Here is a 21,413-nt window from a genome sequence, read left to right on the forward strand (position 1 = left end):
CTCTTAAGTTAAATTAAGATCCATGTAGAAATTATTTCTTCAGCTGGCATTGGTTAGCATCTGAGCCAATTAAGGAACATTTTACATTTATGGCAATTTTTTTTTTACTTTTTTTACTTCAAAAGCATTCATTTAACATCCCAGTTCAAGAAATGTCTAATGTTATTTTAGGAACTTAAAGTAGAAGGAAAGTTACCATCACTAAGGGTGCAAAAATGTTTTGCACCCTCCAGTGATTGTAATTGCTTACCTGAAACTGCACCTGCACCACCTTGTATGTTTATATCTGTTTTAATACCATTTTAAGTTTGGAGTGTTGAGTTGGCAAAGTAACATAACTGTATTCCAATTATGTATGGTTCCAAGGCTCATTTACAAAGCTACAAAAACTTGCCTCAGACAACTAGAATGAATCTGATCTTAACTTCTTATATCACAGCTTTGTAGTGTGATTCAAACGTTCTATACACTGGATAATTAGCCCAGCATAGGGAAATATTTAGCCAGCATTATTGTCCATGAAGTATTAAAGGAAAACTACACCCCCAAATGAATACTTAACCAACAGAGTTTATATCATATAAAGTGGTCGATTAAATAATCTTACCAACCTGGCATATACAGGTATATCAGTAAACATTATCCTTTAACATCTTTTATACCTTGAGCCACTATTTTGCGATGGTCTGAGAGCTCCCTTGGATCACCTGACCAGAAATAATGCAGCTCTAACTCTAGCTCTAAACAGGAAGAGGTGTGGCAGTAAAAGAGGGCATAGGATGATTAAGGGCAGCCATTAGTACCTATAAATCTTCTATTTAGGATTACCCAATATCACATAATACTAAAATATTTTTTATGAAAATGGTTTATGTAGATAAAGCAGGGCTTTACATATGAGCTGTTTTATAGAATATATTTTGAGAGACCTACACTGTTCAGGGGTATAGTTTGCCTTCATCAATTCAGATAACATTAATAGTAAAACCAAAAACTTTGATGTCCAAGCTCTGTTATAGCCTTGATTTTTCGAAATGCCAACATATTATGGATGCAGGGACAAACTAGGGATGTCTATGTAATATTTGCAGTGACATGATGACAGATGACATGCAGTGAGGTTCTCTTGCAAAGAAAGATTCTATGAACCCGATACATGGTTTTACATAGGTTTAAATCTTTCTACAGCTCTATAATTTTGCAAACATTGCAGCTTAAACACTATTTGTAACTTACTATTTTCTTCTTCTCTGTTTTTAAAAGTTCCAGTGCATCATCTGTAAAAGCAGGGGAAAAAAAAAAAATGTAAATACTGCGCTCACTAGTCACTCAAAACTGCAAATTTACAAGTGCACATGTATATTAGCTGAACAGGACATGCAAGAAATTTGTTGTAATAAGACTGTACTTACTATTTCTTTCAGTTCTTCTGGAAAACCACAGAATAAGTAGTGTTCTGACAAACCATATCCTATTTTTATAAAAGTTAACAGAAAACACTTTTTAAAATGAAATCATGTGTATTATAAAAAACAGAAAAAGCATTGTGAAACTGAACTGTAAGCCAAATGAAAATTGGGGCAAAATGAAAATTACTTTGTGGGAGGGGTTACAAAATGCTCAATAATGCACCGCCATTTAAAAGGCAATCAAAGCACCATTGATAGACTTGACTATTGTTGCTCAAAGACACCAATGTGTTTCTGAACAATACTTGTACCAGTTCTTTCAGGTGCTTGCCATTTAAATTGGATGGGGAATGATTTTGGGCATTTTGGCCCCATGTGCAGAGCCACAAAATGCTTGAAGTTGCCCCTTGTTCTAAACTAGAAAACGGAGGATGTAAAGGGATAATAAAAACAATAGGAAGCTTATGAGAGGTGATTAGCAGGACTACAAGCTTTGCCAAAAATCTTAAGAAATGAAAAAAAATTATAAATATACTCTAGCTATAAATATTTGCATTATGCAAATGCACAAGGGGAAAAAGTAGAGTAGCTATTTAAAGCAGAAATGTTTGCACTCATCAGTGCCATTTGTTTTACATTTGACCTCCATTTTTGGCTATATACAATGTTATCTTGCATTATTAAAGGGGCCATTCACCTTTAAGTTAACTACTAGTATATTACAAAACTGCTTATTCTATGCAACTTTTCAATTGGTCTTTTCATCCATTTGCCTTTTTTCATCTAACTCATTGCAGCTTTCAATTGGTTTTATTTTTACCATCCTCTCATTCAAACTGCTCCCTGATCACTAAGGTCATTTGGACATTGGAGTTTCATCAGCTATTTAGTTTCTAATGTCCAAATGACCTTAGTGATCAGGGAGCAGTTTGAAAACTGCAAACTGCAGAGCTGCTGTACAAACAGGGAAATAAAAAACTACAAATAAAAAATGAAGACTAGTTGCAAATGGTCTCAGAATATTACTCTTACATCATACTAAAAGTTAACTCAAAGGTAAACAACCCCTTTAAGAAGCATGAAGTACATTTTTACATGTGCTTTAGTATTCTGTACATCAAGTTGCACAGTAGTACAAAATCCTAATGCTTTCACAGGATGCCAAAAAAAGGCAGTGTCACCCCCATCAAGGGCTTATATATTTTTATGTCTGACATTAAACATGTATTTGTGCAGTATTTTCATCTTTCCAAGAGCATGCCATTTAGGCAATAGCTAGATAGCACATATATGAGGGGCATCAATTCCTGAACCTCCTATCAAGTAGGAAAGAAATATTGCAGGGCTTACACCCCTCATTTTTGTTTCTTATTCTGACATGGAAATACTTACAACACTGGAAACGACAAAAACAGAAGCATTGTGAGGAGTCTTGCTGTCATGCCGTCCGGAAGGTACCATAAATATACAGTCAGACTTGTTAGGATATAAAGAATGGTGGAATAAAAGAACAGTCTTGCAACCCAAATCTTGCGCAGTTTTTGATTTTTATCACGGAATTCTTCCAGAGACTGAATATCCTGAAAAGATATGCAAATACATTACCAAGGTTTAAGACTGCTCACATGATCAAAAGAAAAAAAATCCTTAACCAAAAAAGCAGATATTTAATAAATCTGAAATAAATGGTCTATTTAAAGACACTGTTTTAACTTGGTCGTAGGAAACTGTATAATTACTATATTAAGATAAGAAATGCCTTAAAAATGTTTCAGAAAAACCAAGTTTGAGGTTGATGAGCTGCAGCAGCCATTGCTTGTGCTTTTCAAATAGGACTGTTTAGTTATTTTTGTTTGAAGAAAGCTCTTATAAGAGGAGCATAATATCTTTAGAAAATTATACAGGATTTGCATATAATGTTTGACAAGAGGTTTAACACACTTTACATACCTTTTCCATTTTCTCAAGAACCTCTACGGTAGAGGGCTTTGCCTGTTGATTAAAAGGAAAAGCTGTCACACTAGCAATAATTATCAGGAAAAAAAAATCAAGAGTCAAAACTGCTTTGATCTCAGTCTCTGTCCTTCAACATTTACAGACTAGGGTTGAACACATGCCACTCACAGCTTGTGAATGAAGAGGAACAATCTGCCCTGTTCTTTAATCAAAAGAACAGCAGAAGCAAGGACTTTTTGACCCAGCTTAAGACTGCTGGACATCCAACAGTCTGCAGAAGCATACAGTTAAGCAAAACAGGCAAGAGAAACATAAGAAAACAGGTATATAGCTAAAAGGGTCAGGACTACACTCCACTACCCTGTCTCCAACAGGTCTTCCTGTACAAGGTCCATATGACTTATATGAAAGGACCTACTTTTAAAGGTGCCCATACACGTGAAGATCCGCTCACTTGGCGATCTTCACCCGATATCCCCACCTACAGGTGGGCGATATCGGGGAACATGTAGGCTAATTCGATCGTTTGGCCCCAGGGCCAAACGATCGAATTATAATGGCAGCAATGGGGCAGTCAGTTCGGGGACCGCATCAACGAGCCAATGCGGCCCCCGATCCGACTAAATCTTTAAACCTGCCCAATTTCAGGCCAGATATCGGTCAGATAGGCCCCTCGTTCCTGCCCCTACACGGGCTGCTAAGCTGCCGAATCGGTCCAAGGGACCAATAATCGGCAGCTACAATCGGCCCGTGTATGGCCACCTTTAGACTCAAGAATGATAATCTACATTTGTATCACTGTTTGTGAAGGACCTTTTAAATACTTAAATGTAATAATCAGTATTGCACTTACCCTCCACTTGGCTAGAAGTGCCCCCATATCTCAAGCTGCAAGTGAAACCAAAGTATGGCTGGCGTCACAGCTGCAAGTAAAAAGATTAAAATGATTTAAACTACCAAAAATTTAGTTCACAGTACAGTGTATTTCCCCTTTAAACTTAGGAGTTGTGGTGTGATTTATTAGTTAGGAGGTTAAAAAAATCTTCAACATTAACTTTGCCATTTTGTACACAAACATGAAATACACTATGTTTAAATTATTTTCCACTCCCTTATTCCCCCAGCTTCAATGAATATAATACTTGCTCAGCTTGCATTTCAGCTTTGCGAAAGCTGCCACTGGTTGGCTTCCATTAACTTTCCATATCAACCTAAGCCCTCCTATTAGGTTACAAGCCACTATTTAAGAAGCCTGTATGAGTTGCCCAGAAAGATATGGACCAATTAAAAGATGCCTCCATTACAAACACAACTCTACACACTAAGATGTATATTTATTATGCAGTATAGAACGAATTTGCCATAAAAAAAAAAGCGTAAAAAGTTAATAATAATAAACAGAGAAGATCGCTGTCTGAACGCCAGATTTTACTCCGTTATTTCACGTAAGTTCCAGCAGAAAAAAAAAAAAAAAAAAATGCGTTCAAAAAAATAATGCTGATTTTACGCCGTTTTTTACACAACGAAGCCTAGCGAATTTTTTTTTTTTTTTTTTTTAACAAAGTATAATAAATATGCCCTTAAGTGACAAGGACAATTAACAAGGTCAAATCAATTTGCATAGAGAAAGTAAACAAATTTTATTATAACCAACATTGCCACATTAAAGGGAATCACAATTTAAAAGACAAAACCTGTAGTAGATGTAGTAGAGTAGTTCAAGTTTTGCTTTTGGGACCTGGGCTTTCTGTAATTTGGCTCCCTATACCTTAAGTCAGCTAAAAATCATTTAAACATGAAATAAAACCCAATAGGATTATTTTGCCACCAATATGGATTCATTTAGCTTCGTTACCATCAAGTACAAGGTACTGTTTTATTATTACAGAAAATACATTAAAAATCAAAGTTATTTGCTTAAAATGGATAAAATGGAGATGGACTTTCTGTAATTCAGAGATTTCTAGATAGTTGGTTTTCAGATAAGGGATTAAATACCGTATATTTACAAAAAACTAATCACGCCAAACTTTTAATTAGTGGAAATTCTATACAATTTGCTTAGAATTACATTTTATTTTTAAAGTTTAAATTACAAATCTCCCTAGATTCCTTCCTGACAGTTTTGTGAACCTCTGGTGGTTCAAACACTCAAGACCACTTTTTTTGTAACATTTTCCCACCAGCGAGTTACATTATGGCCAATGGGAAGGCAACTAGAGACTTGTGCACGGTACAACAGCTTTACTGCGGGGAGATAAAACATCCCATGCCATTATTTATATAGTATTGACAAATTCGGAAGGACTTCAGATAATATTATTACCACCCATCCCTGTCCCAGTGGGGCTGGCAGTTTAAGGTCCTTAATGGAGTGCTACAGTGCATATGCTACATTCTGTGGGGTATAACCCACCCCTTTGCAAAGGGCTAAGTTAGATCATGTTCCCAAACCACTGTCTGCAAGACAAAACTCCTACATACACATTTTACAACAGATCTGCCATCACATTAAGTACTTATTCAAGAGCACCTGACAATTTGTTTCATAATTCCAAGGTACTAAACAATAAAAAAAACATACCAGTCTAAATACCACTAAATGGCATATAACAGAGGTAACTCCTTATCATTTTATGGAATAGACATAATTTATATGCTGTGACATGCTGACTGCCTGTACATGCAATTTTGGGGGAATTAGCAATGGCAGGCAGGCATGCAGAGGATCTGGAGCATAAGAGACAGGGACACAACTTCTGGCAAAACAGGTTTATTTAGGGCCAGTTCTTCCCAACATCAACATAAGACAGTTCATAAACCGTTCAGGGTTATGATTTGTCCCTTCTTCAGGGCTCTCACCTTCCAGGGTAACTCACACTCAGGCTTCTCCTTAAGGCTGATGCCAGATGAGGCGTAGGGCAGATTTTTTTGGCAAGCGGAAAAGCGCGTGCTGAAAATTCCGCCCTACGCCTCCTACATGTGCCTGCACCCGAATGAATGGAATACGCTCGGGTGCAGGCACATGTAGCAGATATACGAATGAAAACGCGAGAGAATGCGTATATCGGCTACATGTGCCTGCACCCGAGCGTATTCCATTCATTCTGGTGCAGGCACATGTAGGAGGCGTAGGGCGGAATTTTCAGCAAGCGATTTTCCGCTTGCCAAAAAAATCCACCCTACGCCTCGTTTGGCATCAACCTTAGTCTTGCTGACTCCTGTCAGCTCTCATCTGCCTGGTCACGACTCCCTCTGCTCCTTGCAGTGGCAGGTAACTACCCCAACACCTCTGGGAGTTCCTGACACAGGCAGGCAGCTTTCCTGCCCTGAACCCTGCTCTGAGAGTGACCTTCATTGAGTCAAGAATCAACTTCAACTCTACCCCTTGTGTAATCACACAGCCCTTTTATTTGCTGCTCACCTGCAGCCTAATCAGACAGCTACAGCTGGCCAAATCAAAATACTAAGTGGATTATGGAATGGAGAGTCTTTCCTACTCTCCCTTCATTCACTCCAGGGACCTTCTAATTTGGCTTTTCCTAAGCCAGTAACATAAAATACAGCATTACCTGCTGCAAAATCAGGCCTTTTACCTGGTGCTACTTGTATCCCATCTTCAACACTGGTGGAAAATACACCAAATAATGGTCTTTTCCATTGCATCTCTCACATTGCTTATTTAAGAAAATCATTCAAATACTGCTTTTTGTATGTGATGCTTTCTATGAAAGTCAATAGTAGTTGCCATTTTATAGTTTAACAAGTCACCTATAGTTTGAGAAACTGGGTATGATATTAAACTGTGCACCATTGCATAAAACTCTACAAATGCATCTGATGTGTGCTAAACAGTCAGTAGGTTTATTTGCTTTATAATATTGGGTTTTTAGTTTTTTTTATTTAAAAAAATCATAATTAACTAGGTGTAGTTTCTCTAACCATTTTTCTTTGGTTCTGGGACTAGTTGCTTTAATTTTATATTGTGCTGCCAAATTAGTAAGAGTTTGCTCTAAATTAGATCTAGTTAAATTTCTTTTTAATGTTGGACAGCTTACTGAATAAAAAAAATCCTCTAATTGTAGCCTTTGAGCACACTATTGTGTTTGAATTGACATTGGGTTTAAAAATTGTCTAGAAGAATACTTTCAAAACAATTCACAGTAGGTCCCATCATTTGCATTGTTCAATTAAGACTTTAGCCTCCATGTGTTTTTGGTATTTTATTAAGTGTTCATTAACCTCCATATCAACTAGGGTAGTGCTGTCCAACTTCTGTGGTGCCGAGGGCCGGAATTTCTCTAACATACATAGTGGAGGGCCGCTAATGAAAGCCGGTTTTGACCACTCCCTCTTTTAAACCACACCCATGTTATCACAAGAGCTTTTAAAACCATGCCCACATTAATGGTGGTATCGCAGCAAAAACCCAAATGGTTGGTGCTCACTGCAGGGATATCAGCCTTCATTCAAATGTGAAAGAATTATATTATGTCATACCCTTAAATCTATATGCCTCTTCCTCCCCTGAGTGTAGCACAGCAACCCTGAGCACATAATTACACACCTTAGGGACCATTTAATGGCTATATCCAACTGCTAACAAACTCCCAAAATAAACCCCTGCCAGGTTCACCTCCCACAGGCAGCATAGGGCAGGCAGAGTATGACACCCACAGGTAGCACAGGACAGGCAGAGTATGGCACACACAGGCAGCATAGGGCAGGTAGATTATGGCACACACAGGCAGGGTAGGGCAGGAAGAGTATGGCACACACAGGCAGGGTAGGGCAGGAAGAGTATGGCACACACAGGCAGGGTAGGGCAGGAAGAGTATGGCACACACAGGCAGGGTAGGGCAGGAAGAATATGGCACACACAGGCAGGGTAGGGCAGGAAGAATATGGCACACACAGGCAATACTCTGCCTGCCCTATGCTGCCTGTGTGCGCCATACTCTGCCTGCCCTATGCTGCCTGTGTGTGCTATAATCTACCTGCCCTATGCTGCCTCTGTGTGCCATACTCTGCCTGCCCTACCCTGCCTGTGTGTGCCATACATACAGGCAGCATAGGGCAGGTAATACATACAGTGACACAATGCTGGCACTGCTCCTGTCTGAGGTGTGAACAGGTAAACAATTTGGGTAATTACAGCCTGAGCCTAAGGGGTGAATACTGCAGAAACTAAAAAGGTGTGAACAGCACAGGGGATTAAATGTTTAAATACAGGGGGATTACAGCCTGAATCCGAGGTGTGAGCAATGCAGGGGGGCCAGTTAATCTCAGTACTGATACCATTTGAAGTTTACACAAAGGTAAGCCATCAAAGCAGCCAGACAGGTGGGGGGCCACACAGAGGGGGGTCGTGGGCCGCCAGTTGGGACAGCACTGAACTAGGGCATGGTCTGGCCATTTAACAGTACCAATATCTTGTTTCTTTAAAGATTGTAAAAAAAACTTTAGCGACAAAAATAAAAATGAACTTTATGAGGATGAGAATAAAATGTGTAGTCCCTATTTTTAGGATTGAGAGTGTGCAGTGTGTCATGCAAATTATAATGGGAGATAAGTCTGGCTAATGAAGTGGAATAATTTGTGTTTTAGCTCTTTTAAGGTAATGGCATTGGTTTTAATCAGATTTTTAAGTATTATCTAGTTTAGTGTCTACCATAAGATTAAAAACTCCCCCAATTACTAAATAACCTTGCATTCAGGTATGCATTTTGGTAAGGCTCACAGAAAGAAAATTCATCTGGGAACTGTTAGGGCATAGTGTTAAATGATAAAACGTTTAAAATACAAATTACAACCATATCTAACATCCGGGTCTGACTGTGTAAAAGGAAATGTTATAGCCAATCATAATCACTTTTTCTTGAGGCAAAGCTTGCAATATACAAAGCAAGTATTTGGAGGGAAAAGTGGTTTTTTTTTTTTTTTTTTTTTAAATGTGATTTATTTTAGGAAAACTAAAAAGCTTATTTGATACAAAGTTTTGGACTTCTTGAAAGGAGAGATAAGGCCTTTAAAGGACAATGAAAGGTTAATATAAATTAAAAGTAAGTCTAAAGGCATTCTTTTTAAGTACTTACTGCATATCTAAATTCCCAGATCCCTGCTTGCTTCTCTGAGATATGGTGCTGGCAGCCTACAGCAGTGTGAAGCCTACAGTGACATCACTGAAATCTCTCTTCCCTTCCTGTAGGTGCCAGCGGCAGCCTTCCTATTCTCTGAGCATGTGTGTAACTTGATCCTGTCTCCTGTTCTGAGCTACATGCCCACCAGCCAATCAGAAGCGGATCTGGCAGAGGGGAGGGAATGAAACACATGTGCAGTATGAAGCAAGGAGGGAAAGGAAGGGAGAATACCTTTTTAGAGATGGCTGCCTGTTCTAGAAAATGTGAAGTAAGTGTGACTGAGTAAATATTTGATTAGGTGAGCCAAAAGTGTGGCGTTTTTACTAAACAATAGGAGGACTATTGGGCAGTATGCTTTTTAAATTTTGACTTGCATTCTCCTTTAAACACTGAAAGATCACAAACTGGTGAAGCCATGGGTAAAGGATAACCGCTCAGTGACTGACTGCATTGTTCAGAATACTGGAAGTGAGGAGTTTCCAACAAAGAAAAATATTGAGTGAACGTGGCCATAAAAGTTAATATTGCCAAATAAGTGGATTTTCTCCTGATATGCCCACCTAAGGTCTGCGATCAGACGTAAAAAAAAAAAAATCAAACCTGCCCGATTTTCAGCCAGATATTGATCAGGGACCATTTCTAGCAACAATTAGAACAACAATTAGAACAATTAGTAAAAAAACTAAGTAAGCTTTACCAGAAAGGTCTATGTAAATACAGCCTAAGCACTTATAAAAGCTGCAACTGTGTCATCTATCAAAAGAAACACAGGATTTGTCTTGTGTAAACACGTTCTTCGGTATCAGACTTCCTCTCAGAAAAATCCTTCATTCCAAGCGCCAAAGTCAGCGCAGCTCTCTCCTGCTCCCCCTTCTCATAAGAATCAAAACTCACTCCCCCTCCCATCAGAATGTGTGATCTGAGCTACCAGCAGCTTTTCGTACGACCGATAAAACAATTAATGACATTTTGGAACATCAGAAATTATCGGTTACTCTGAATTTTTTCCATTTCATGATTTTAACCACAAAAAAAAATTGTGGTTTAGTAAATGGGCCTCCTAGTCTCTGACTAATCACGCATGGTTTCTAAAAGTTTTAAAAAGTTGCAGCGACTAATCATGGCGTGTCTTCTCCCTAATAGTCTGGTTCAAATTTAGAGCCTACAAATCAGATAGCAGCTCACAAGTTTTAAATTTCAGCAGCTGAACAAAAAGCTAAATCATTTAAAAAACAAAGATAGAAAATTAAGACCAATTCCAAATAGTGGGCCGATTATTTCTCATACAGCATATCCAAGGTCTGTATTTAATTAAAATGATTATGTCAAACAATGAAGTCTCATAAAACCCCTTTGAGGGCCACATCTGGCCCACGGGCCTCCAGTTGGACATTAACTTAAAGTTAATTCAAGTGAACAACCCCCTTTTAAAGCGCTGTAATAAAAACTATGCAAAGCTCACCCTGAAGTATGTGGGGCTCTGGGTGCTCAGCAAGAGGAGAAAAGGTCACCAGACTGCGAGGCTGCACAACTTACATGGGACAAAGTAGTTGGAGGGAAGCTTGAAATAGAATTAGCACAATATCTAAGAATGTTTTGCAGCAAATCAAAGCTGCTTAAAGGTCAGTTAGTGTGACATTTAGGGTGTACAAATCTTGGACATACTTGAACTCCGTAACATGATCTCTAAAACAACTTAATGTTTCAGCCTTGTCTGAGCATAAGAGGTACGGCCAAACGCTACACAGTCAAAGGGAGCTTTGTATCCCAGATGCAATTGAACAGACTAGATTTTCTTCCAACCAAGACAAATTTCTTTTAGAAACTTACATTTTAAGGATGATTGGAACAGAATACAAAGGAGGCCATACACATGAATGGCCACTTGTCTGGTATCCATCAGTCTGGACAGTGAGGTGCTCTGTTGAATTAGCCACATAGAATCAACCAGTGTATGGTGGATTCCCATCATTCACCAAAGCAGCATTCTAAACCTAGCTGTTAAAGGTGATCTAAAAACAAAAAAATAGTATAAAACTGATGTAGTGGTCTGAAGCACTTACATGTATTTTCTATTTCAAATAGTTTCTGGGATATTAGCAGTCTTATACTGCTAGATGGGCTTAGCTCAAAAGCTCTTTGAAGGCCAAGTGTGTCCGTGACTGTCTATGCTACATTCAATTGTAAAAACCATGAAAAAATTTCCTGGTGGGTGCCTAATAAGGGCTGTGATAGACTATTTGGTAGCTCTATGTGCCCTGGCAGCCTACAGGAGGCTCTGTTTGGCAGTGCATCTGGTTTTATGCAACCAAAACTTGTGCCAGAAATTAAAAAAATAAGCATCTGCTCTGGGGCCAATGGGAGCAACAGCCATGGGGTTGGTGAAAAATATGCTACTCGCAAGCCACTGGCTGGGGGGGGGGGAAATCACTAGTTATGCAATCCCTGGATTCAGTTAATCCTTGGGTTTTTGATTTTCAACTGAGCTTAATGCTTGCTATGAGCAGTTTAAAATGCAAATCCCAGACATCACTAAAAATAGAAAAGGGCTTAAAGAACACCCTGAGCAAACTTGCATCAACTCATTTTTTGCTGGACTTTTTAAGTTCATTATTATAAATAAAGGCCTTTAAATTTGCATTTGCTGTGCAGGGGAATGTGTGTGCTGTACCAAGCACCAATGCCACAAAAGTAGGCAGAGGGCAGAAAAAAATGTCCAATTCCATTTTCTACAATGATTTTGTTTGTAACTATATGCAATAGTGAATAATTTTAAATCAAATGATCGGTTGCACAGCCAATTCTCACACAATCTGGGTTCCCAGCAAATCAGAACCTTGTGTTAAAACAAAATGACATGAGAACAAAATCAAGGTGGCCATATACGGGCTGATAAAAACTGCAAAATAATCAAGTAGGTAGCTTATTGGCCAGTGTTTTGGGCCCTCAGATGGGCCGATCAGACTTATCTGGCTGAAAATCAGGAAGATGTCAGGCATGTTTAAAGCCTGTCGGGACACGGAGCACGTTGGCATTGATGCAGCCCTCATCCAGATGGTATGTTTCCCCATCAATGTGATCTGATCGCTTGGCCCATAAATCCAATATCGCCCACCTCAAGATAGGCTCATTTGAAAGATCCTCTCGTTTCGCAAAGGTCACCAATGTACCGCCAGCTCAAAGCACAGATCCTGTCCTATCTGTACCTTGGGTACAAATTACAGATCGGACTAACAAGAATCTAGTTTAAAAGGCCAACAAGTCTGTGGCAATTTGAATTCACACTCATGACCACAGTATTTGGGGTTTAATAACAGATTGATGTGATCAAAGTGCTTTTTCCCCCAGGTATGGGCAACCTTTACAGAGGTTCTCTTCTAAATCATAGGGGTTCCAAAAGACTAATGAACAGAGGTCCTTCTCTCTGAGTGTGATGCATACAGAAACTTATTGTATCAGTTTTTGATCAGGAAATCCAGACATTTTGAACCACCACACACTAAAGTCAAATTACATTGTCTAAAAAGAATATAAGAGAATATTTATGACATAGAAGATATAAGAATTTTATTGCAGTCAGTCAATTCTATTCTAGGAAGCAAAGACACTTCCCAATGGATCTCAAAATAATATCACAGATGACCTACAAGGAGACACGTTTAAACTTGTACTTCAAGTTATATATATAGGAACGCTGGCAAAAAATTCTCTAGCTCATTTTAACATAGTAACAAAAGAGCAAATCCTCTCCCCCACCCAAAAAATACAAACCAAGGACACTTACACTAGCTATACATGCCTAGATTTCATAGGGCAGTTTGGCCGATTTAGATCATACTGCCTGGCTGTCTCGACACGTATGCCAGGTGGGTTCCAACAGGCCACATTATAGTCTGGACATGTTTAAAACTGCAGAAGAGTTGCAGAGCATTTTTAAACAGTGAAACATGGTCATGCACATGTATAACAAGTTCATGCAGCCTGCACTACCCCCCCTCCCCCAGAGACAGAAGGCAAATGTAATACATTGTAACACAAGTTAATAAAAGGAGCCACACTATATACTATGCAGTGAGCTTACCCAATACATTGTAACACAAGTTAATAAAGCAGCCAACACTATATACTATGCAGAGAGCTTACCCAATTTATTGTGACCCCCACTGCCTGCATGTTAAAAAAAAAGTATGCAGCTCCTTATGATTTTGAGTTACATGCTCATGTATAGCCACTTGTAATAACCATCCAATTGGCCCATGGGTCAACCAGTCACATACCATACAGGACCAGCCATTGTTTTTCCTTTACAGCAAAATCATAGGGTGATGTGCCTTACATGGTTTATTCTTAGAAGCTTCTATATTTTTTTCATGTACTCAGAATAAAATTAATACTAAAGTATAGAGAAGACAGCATTATTCCGGACAACATTAAATAGGGGATGAGTCTCATGCTCATGTGTTTCATGAAACCAGGGCCAAACAGTCCACAACTTCACTCTTAGCACTTTGTCTGTGACGTCACACAGTATTTTCTGGAGATTATTTACCTGTGGTAGAGCAGATTTATCATGGGCGACTAATCTCTACATGTGCCATCACCCTTAGTGCGGTTTGCTTTACCATACATTGCACATAGGAGGTCCGTTAAACTAGAATTATTCAGATCTGAGTGACTGACTTACAAGCATTTGTACCTAACTCAACTTTAAAGGTTTATTCTGCAGAGGTAACAGCTGAAAAAGAAAATCCTATTACAATTGTAGATACGAGTAGCCTCAAACCCCACAGCAAAAAGACTTTCCCAGATTAAAATCAAGCATGTGTATATAAGGTTAGGATCACAGTGGCTAAAAATGATGATTCCTAGGGCAGAAATCTGGCAGAATGAGATGATACTGAGGAAATGAAGTATGTACTGTCTAAAATCACAAAGATAAAGGCCCAACAAGCAGACAGGAATCGTCAAAACTCTGAATGTCCAGCTAACAGGACAAAGGCGGCACAATAATGGCTCCTATAATGTGAATGGATGTCTCCAGTCCCAGCAGCAGTGCGACTGCAAACGTATGTAAATTGGTAAAAAGGGGGGATATTTAATGGATGGCAAATACAATTTTTTTTTTTAGTTTTGCATGACCTTTATATTTTGCCAACATCCCCTACTTAAAATGAGGAACTGAATGAATCACAATACTGCTTTCCTGTTTCAACCATTTCTGTGTTAGAAAACAAAGATCTTAAAATATTTATTTTGGTGATTTATTTAAGCACTATTTGCAGGATATGCCCAAACACTGAACAGGTGGGATGGCATACGCGGCTCTGGCGATCTACCGAAATCGCCAAAGTTGCCTCTGCAAATCGCTCGTGCCACGTATGCCATCCCACCGGCGATTTACACTCTCGCCGGTGGGATGTCATATAGGGGAGATTAGTCGCCCACAACAAGGGAGATTTGTTGCGGGCGACTAATCTCCCCATGTGCCACAGCCCTTTAAGTCATAACTATTGCGGGTGCCTGTGGAAAAATATATCTTCATCTTCAGTTCTTGGTGCTCTAAAGTTAGAACTATAGTGGTTGTTGGACTTTCAGTTCAAGCTCCCAATTGGAGGCACAACCTTGGGTCTGGGCTCAGTTAAAAACATAACTAACCAACATATGAGCACGAGTCAGGTATAGTGCAAAGACTATTAGGATAGAAAAAATTTAAACTTTGGGTAAGGATCTTCACCTCTAGTACTGGTTATTGATGGTAAATATGTAAATCTGTATGTTCAGTGCTTACACCAATTTATTGTACAGCACTGCAGAATGTTTATAAATTAATGTTAATAAACGTTTCCCGGACCTTGGAGTTTTCTTTCAAGTAAATCTAGAAAAACAAATATGGGTATATTTGGGGAACACGGGAATACCTGACTGTCCTTTTGGCTAAGTCCTCCCAGAACCAGTAATAGAGTGAGAAAAACTGAACTGAAATAAATTAAAAAGCTCTCCAGACAATGAACAAAATGGAGTAGGGCATACTTGTAGTATTGTAATGCAACACTCCTAAAGCTGGCCATGCACATTTAGACTTTAGTCTTCTTCCGGCGATCATTCGGATAAGGATTGTACGTTTAAATGCAACAATCTAATATTAAGAGTCAGACTTAAGAGTCAAACTGTAGGTTAAATTCCTTAAAACAAAATCGGAGGATGTTCTGAACATAAAAAGATTGGCAGACAATCGTATGAAAGTGAAGTGCCAGAAATGCTGACCAAAAATTTCTAACCTGTCCAATCAACTAAACATCCGATCGCCATGGTACAAAAATTGGGACGATAATTAGGAGCCCACACAATCTGAAAATCATACAAAACCATGCTTTATAAAATTATATTGGTGTGTGTACGGCCATCTTAACACAGCTTTCTGGCAGTTACCATCTGTAAACTGTAAGAAAGGCTACAGGAGGTCACAGATGGAATGTCATGTACATTTGTCTGTATACCAATTCAGCAGCTTGCAAAGCTTAACTAATGTTACAACTGGTATTTGAGCTATCTTTAACTGAGCTGCCCTAATAATACCTATAGGGTTACAAGAGGCTAGAGACATGCATTCAGGCAGGAATTGTTTGTTTGCTTAAAAAATGTTTCTTGAAAGCACAGTTTGTTTCCAATAATCAACTTCTCATTACTTTACTTCAGTTGGTTAGGCAGACATCCTAAAACTGGTTTTATCATCTAAACTAACATAAGTGCTAGCATGGTCCAAAAATAATAAAACTGGATTCATTCCTGGGAGCAAGTGGTAGATTTTGGAAAGTAACCAAGAACATTTTTAGCAGCAAATAACGATAAAGCAAGATCACTGAAAATGTCCATATATGTCCTGCACGATACACATGTGTTCTGATACTTCTAAATGTGTTTAGTTCTCCCTAAATCATAGAAACAGTGAAGATTACTAAAATAAGAGTGAGGTATGTTAATAGCCTAAAATTACTGGGAAGAGGAAAAACTTGCCCCATTCTGTTCACTGAAGTGGCGTGCTGTACATGCCAGTAAAGGACGAAGTGTGGCTATGACCACAGCATGCTGACTAATCTAGAAGCAGCTGGGGACATTTGAGCCCCTGATAAGAGCCATAAATAAATTGCTGTCTCTGCTTCATATAGAAGTAACAGAATTATTTTCTAGCTGAAGTTGCATGAGTAACAATGCAACAGAAAGTAAGATCTATTCTGATCAATATGTTACACACGCACACCCGCCATAACAATATTCCCTTAACGTCTAAACTAGGCTAGTGACCTCTAATAATGTACTGGCCTGGGGATTCTAGCAGAGAAATACCACCTCCTTCCATTCTAGCAGGTGTCATTTGAGGTACGCTAGGTGGGTGTATGCACAAAGTGACAATATATAATGTTATTTTAATCACACCTAACAGTGATATTGCACTTCCTTTAGGGATGCACCATATACACTATTAACGGATTCGGATAAAACTTTAGTAAAAGATTCAGTCAAACATCAAACTGAATCCTAATTTGCATATTCTAATTCGGGTAAGAAAGGGGTTAAAGTGAACCATGCGGGGGACGAAACATTTTCAACTTCTGTGTCACGTGATTTTAATGATTCGTGAATCCAGCTGCATCCGAATCCTGCTGAAAAAGGCCGAAACCTTGGGTTCAGTGCATCCCTAATTTCCTTTACCTCTAAGAACATCGCTCAATGATTCTTATTAGAGAAATACACATTAACAGACCTTCAGCTATATGGAAAGAGGTCAACTGATATTTATATCATGCAGAGTAAAACTATTTTAAGCCTCTATGGATATCTGAGACATGAATAAAGATTGCATTACTACTGCTGTCCAGGAACAGCAAAACCACATTCTTGACTGTGCTCAATACCATGCAGCTTAAACCAAAAACAACAAGTCCAGTCAAAAGACTTTTTAAATATTAAATTTAATATAAAGTTGACCTTAAATGACGACTTAAACATTTTGAGAGGAAAAAAAAAAAAGCCCATTTTAACAGTGCTTATCAGAAGCACAGCAGACACTCCTGAAACCACCTGTGCCGCTTGTTTGTTCTGTTGGTTACACTCAAATTAATTTGATCTATTTTTACTCTGGATGTTCTTTCTGGATTCAGTTTTGGTCTCAGCTCCTGACAGTGGCCACAAACTGGGTAACCTACAAGGCATCAGACTTTATTGGGCTGCTGAACTGGCAAGAGAAAGGAATGGCAGCTCATCTTACTTCCTCTTCTGCCAATGTACCATGCACACACAGACAAGATGCAATGGCACTGTGTCACGTGATTTTAATGATTCGTGAATCCAGCTGCATCCGAATGCTGCTGAAAAAAAGGCCGAAACCTTGGGTTCAGTGCATCCCTAATTTCAGACTGAACAAGTCAAACGTCAACAAATAGGACTATACGTACTTTGTCAAAACTGCACCCCAAAGTCACAGACATGCAGAAAAGTGAGAATCTGCAAAAATGTGAGAATTGTGTGCCAGTGAATTATACTCCTTTAAATATAGAAATTGCTTGAAAAAGTTGTGTCATGGGCTCACTTATTGAAAACTTCTCCAAAACCTCTACTAGTCCCACCCATCTGTTTCACTTTCTGCTGCTTAGTTTCCCAGACTGAGCAGGGGAACCAGTGGCTGTCAGCAGCAGGTAGACCTGAAAGTAAATTGCCATTTGCCTTTGCTTGTATTAATGCAGGCCCCTTATTGGCTATTGCCCTCCCACTTTGCTTCTGGCAGGAACCATTATGACATGCGCACTTCTCATTTGAAACATGGACAGAGAACATGGCAGGGGGCATTTTTAATCTAAAGCCTAGGGTGAAACCAGCACCATATATTTTGTACATTATTGCTTACAACCTTAGAAAATTGTATGCTAAATGACTCTTTAAGGCCTCATGCACTTACCAACTTTGATCATGGCACTATCACAGCTAGTAATGGAGTTGCATATGACTTGTTTCATTTCTTATATAGATATATAATAGACAGATTCCATGAACTAGAAGCACTCATGGAAAAACACACATTTACTGAAAGTTTACCCAGATACAAGGGACTACGAACTTTCAATAAAACATGTTTCTTTTTCCATGACAGCTTCCAGTTTGTGGAATTATCTGACATTAGTGGGAAGCAACCAAAACTTAACTGCGATGTGGTGGGTGCCGGAAAAGTTTTCTTCAAACTTTTTGCCATTAAAGAATACTGATGAAATATTGTTCCTGCTGCACACAAGCTAATTTGTAGAGAGAAGGGAAACAAAAAGATCTATATAATCAACTCTAAGCTGTATATTGTTGGGCTTTGAGATAAAAGGAAGACAATTACAAAGAGGGCTTAGCTTTGGACTAAGCATTTGTTTTAGTAGCTTCTCTGCAAACAGACAGGGAAGCGGTTTCACTAAAGAATAAATAAACCATATATCTATGAATAAAAACAGGGAAAAAAAAGTATGTTCAGCACAAGCCCTATTTATTGAACTCATGCTGGGGAAAGGGCAGTGCCTTCCCTTTAAGACAGACATGTATTAGGCAAAGGAGACGTTAGTAATTAGAGTTGTGCATAGCTTATATCCATGAAAAACCAATGGCACGTCCCTAAAGCTGGCCATACACGCACCGATACTATCGTACGAAACCTCGTTTCGTACGATATTCGGTGCGTGTATGGCATGTCGGCGAGTCGACCGATATCGCAGGAAGCTGCCGATATCGGACGACTCGCCAATCGGCCAGGTTAGAAAAATTTGATCGGGCGCCATAGAAGGCGCCTGACCAAAATCTGCCGTAAGGGCGGAATCGGCAGAAGGAGGTAAAAATCCTATTGTTTCTACCTCCTTATCTGCTGTTTCAGCCCTGACTGTGTGTGGCGGATCTGACGATGTTTCGTGCGACCATCATTAGATCGCCACGTGTATGGCCAGCTTTAGAGATGATACATTTAGGCAATGATCTATGAGACCACTGTTCCACTACATAAGGAATCAAACTGGGATGCTTGGAAACGCCACATTATGTCAACTTCTATAAGTAAAGATTGTGCAATTAAAATAAATAAGCAAAGGTTGCAGAGATTGCAGAATAGAGCAACATCATTAAGTTTCATTGAACAATTATGGTAAAATAAAATACTAAGAAGGTATATTTTTACTTTAAAAATAACATTGTTTTCATCCATTAGCAACCAGCCTACCAGCAGTTTGACAACTCCCAGAATTCTGTGCAGGCCTTCCCTTAGAGCGTATATGTCAAACACAAGGCCCGGGGGCCAAATTCGGCCCACCTGGCTGTTTTATGTGGCCCTTGGTGAGTGTGTCTGACCATTCAGCCTGATCAATTTCCATTTTCCTCACATAGTAACTAAGACTAAGGGGTATATTTATCATGCTGTGTAAAAAGTGGAGTGAAGCATTACCAGTAATGTTGCCCAAGGTATCCAATCAGTAATCAGATTTTAACAGTAGCAAAGCATCTATTGGCTGCTATGAGCAACATCACCGGTAATGTCTTACTCCACTTTTTACACATTGTGATAAATATACCCCTTAGTATCTTACTAAGTATATTAATAAAAAATTTGGCCCGCGACTTAGCCTGCGTTTTAGATTTTGGCCCCCTTATGTGATTGAGTTTGACACCCCTGCCTTAGAGAGACATTGGACTAAGAAGGTTATGGTTGCCTGCACCCTTACTTTTGGGAGAAAAACTATTTCTAGGCCCATATTCTGTGAATATTAATCCTTTGTTCTACTAACTTAACATAAAGACTAGGGCAACTGTTCCTTACAAACTCTGGATCTTTCCACTACATGTGGCACAGGGAATATTTCTGCAGATGGACTATAGTTTTGGTATTCCCCCCCCCCCCCCCAAGAACATTTGGCACTGCTTACCAACTGCATAGATGTATTTTCATGAGCCAATAGCAAATACTTTAGCCCTTAAACCACTATTACAACATAACAAGAGAGCTGATGTGGCACATTTTGCCCCTACATAAGCCATGATACAAGTTTGTACAAATGGTCTCTAATGTTTGCAGGGGTGCAGTATGGCAGCCTCTACCCATACACAGTACAAATGCTGGTAAAGAAGCCGATAGCTACAGACTGTGGGCACACGATTTACTGTCTCCTAAGTATAAAGTGTAAGCGCACAAAGCAATAGCAGGGACCCGACGCTCTGTGCATAATGGGGATCCGTCGGTCAGTTTAAATGCATTCTGAAGCCAGGCCCCAGTGCTCATGTCAACTACAGATGCGACAGCAGCAGCACCTGCGCCTTTATGATAAGATTAGGCCGAGGCTCGGTTGGAGCGGAGGGTGCAGAGAAGTCCCGGCCTGCCCACGCCCCTATCCCCCTCCCGAAGTCTAGCTCCCTCCGCCCTTGCACCAAGGTACAATACCTGCACAGGGCGCACCACGCCAGCCACCGCCTCCTTCCTCCGCTTCCTACACAGAACTAACTGCTCTGCCTCATCGTTTCGCTCGCCCCACCCACCTGTGACAGATTGATGTCGTCAGCGCTCGGCCCCCTTCTCACCAACCACAACAGCGCTCAGCGCACAAGGCGTTCGACTAAGTGACGTGGCAACTCGGGAAACGGCGGGAGATTCGGGAGACGTTGAATTTGTAGGCTGTGTGTGATCATGTGACCTCAAGTTTGCGAGTGGTGTTTTGACATGTGGCGCTTTATAAGGTGACTGCACCTAAATACATTGCTTTGCTTTCAAGCGTGGGATATGAGACGTTCGAGGTCGAATGAGGCTGTGTGTGATAATATTTTTAAATTAAAGGGGTTGTTACCTTTGACTAAGCTTTTAGTGTGTCATAGACTGGCTGATTCTGAGCAGCTTTTCAAT

General features: G+C 39.6%; 1 protein-coding gene across 3 annotated transcripts in view; it reads right to left on the minus strand.

Annotated features, from left to right (window-relative positions):
- The window catches only part of lnpk (lunapark, ER junction formation factor), a 36,117-nt gene extending 14,958 nt beyond the window's left edge, over positions 1-21,159 (minus strand). The window contains exons 1-6 of one of the 3 annotated variants that reach the window (XM_012970429.3): positions 21,053-21,159; positions 4,219-4,288; positions 3,360-3,401; positions 2,802-2,989; positions 1,413-1,471; positions 1,237-1,277 (exon numbers count right to left, since the gene is read on the minus strand). In XM_012970429.3, coding sequence (XP_012825883.2) covers positions 1,237-1,277; positions 1,413-1,471; positions 2,802-2,989; positions 3,360-3,401; positions 4,219-4,245 — 357 coding nt within the window. In that variant the 5' untranslated portion in view covers positions 4,246-4,288; positions 21,053-21,159. Of the gene's footprint in view, positions 1-1,236; positions 1,278-1,412; positions 1,472-2,801; positions 2,990-3,359; positions 3,402-4,218; positions 4,294-20,957 lie in introns of those variants that run through there. The other 2 variants (XM_012970430.3, NM_001016474.3) reach the window with 2 other exon arrangements.
- Between the last annotated feature and the right edge of the window lie 254 nt (positions 21,160-21,413).

Source organism: Xenopus tropicalis, chromosome 9 (assembly GCF_000004195.4).
Source record: "Xenopus tropicalis strain Nigerian chromosome 9, UCB_Xtro_10.0, whole genome shotgun sequence".
In the NCBI taxonomy this organism is placed as follows: Eukaryota; Metazoa; Chordata; class Amphibia; order Anura; family Pipidae; genus Xenopus; species Xenopus tropicalis.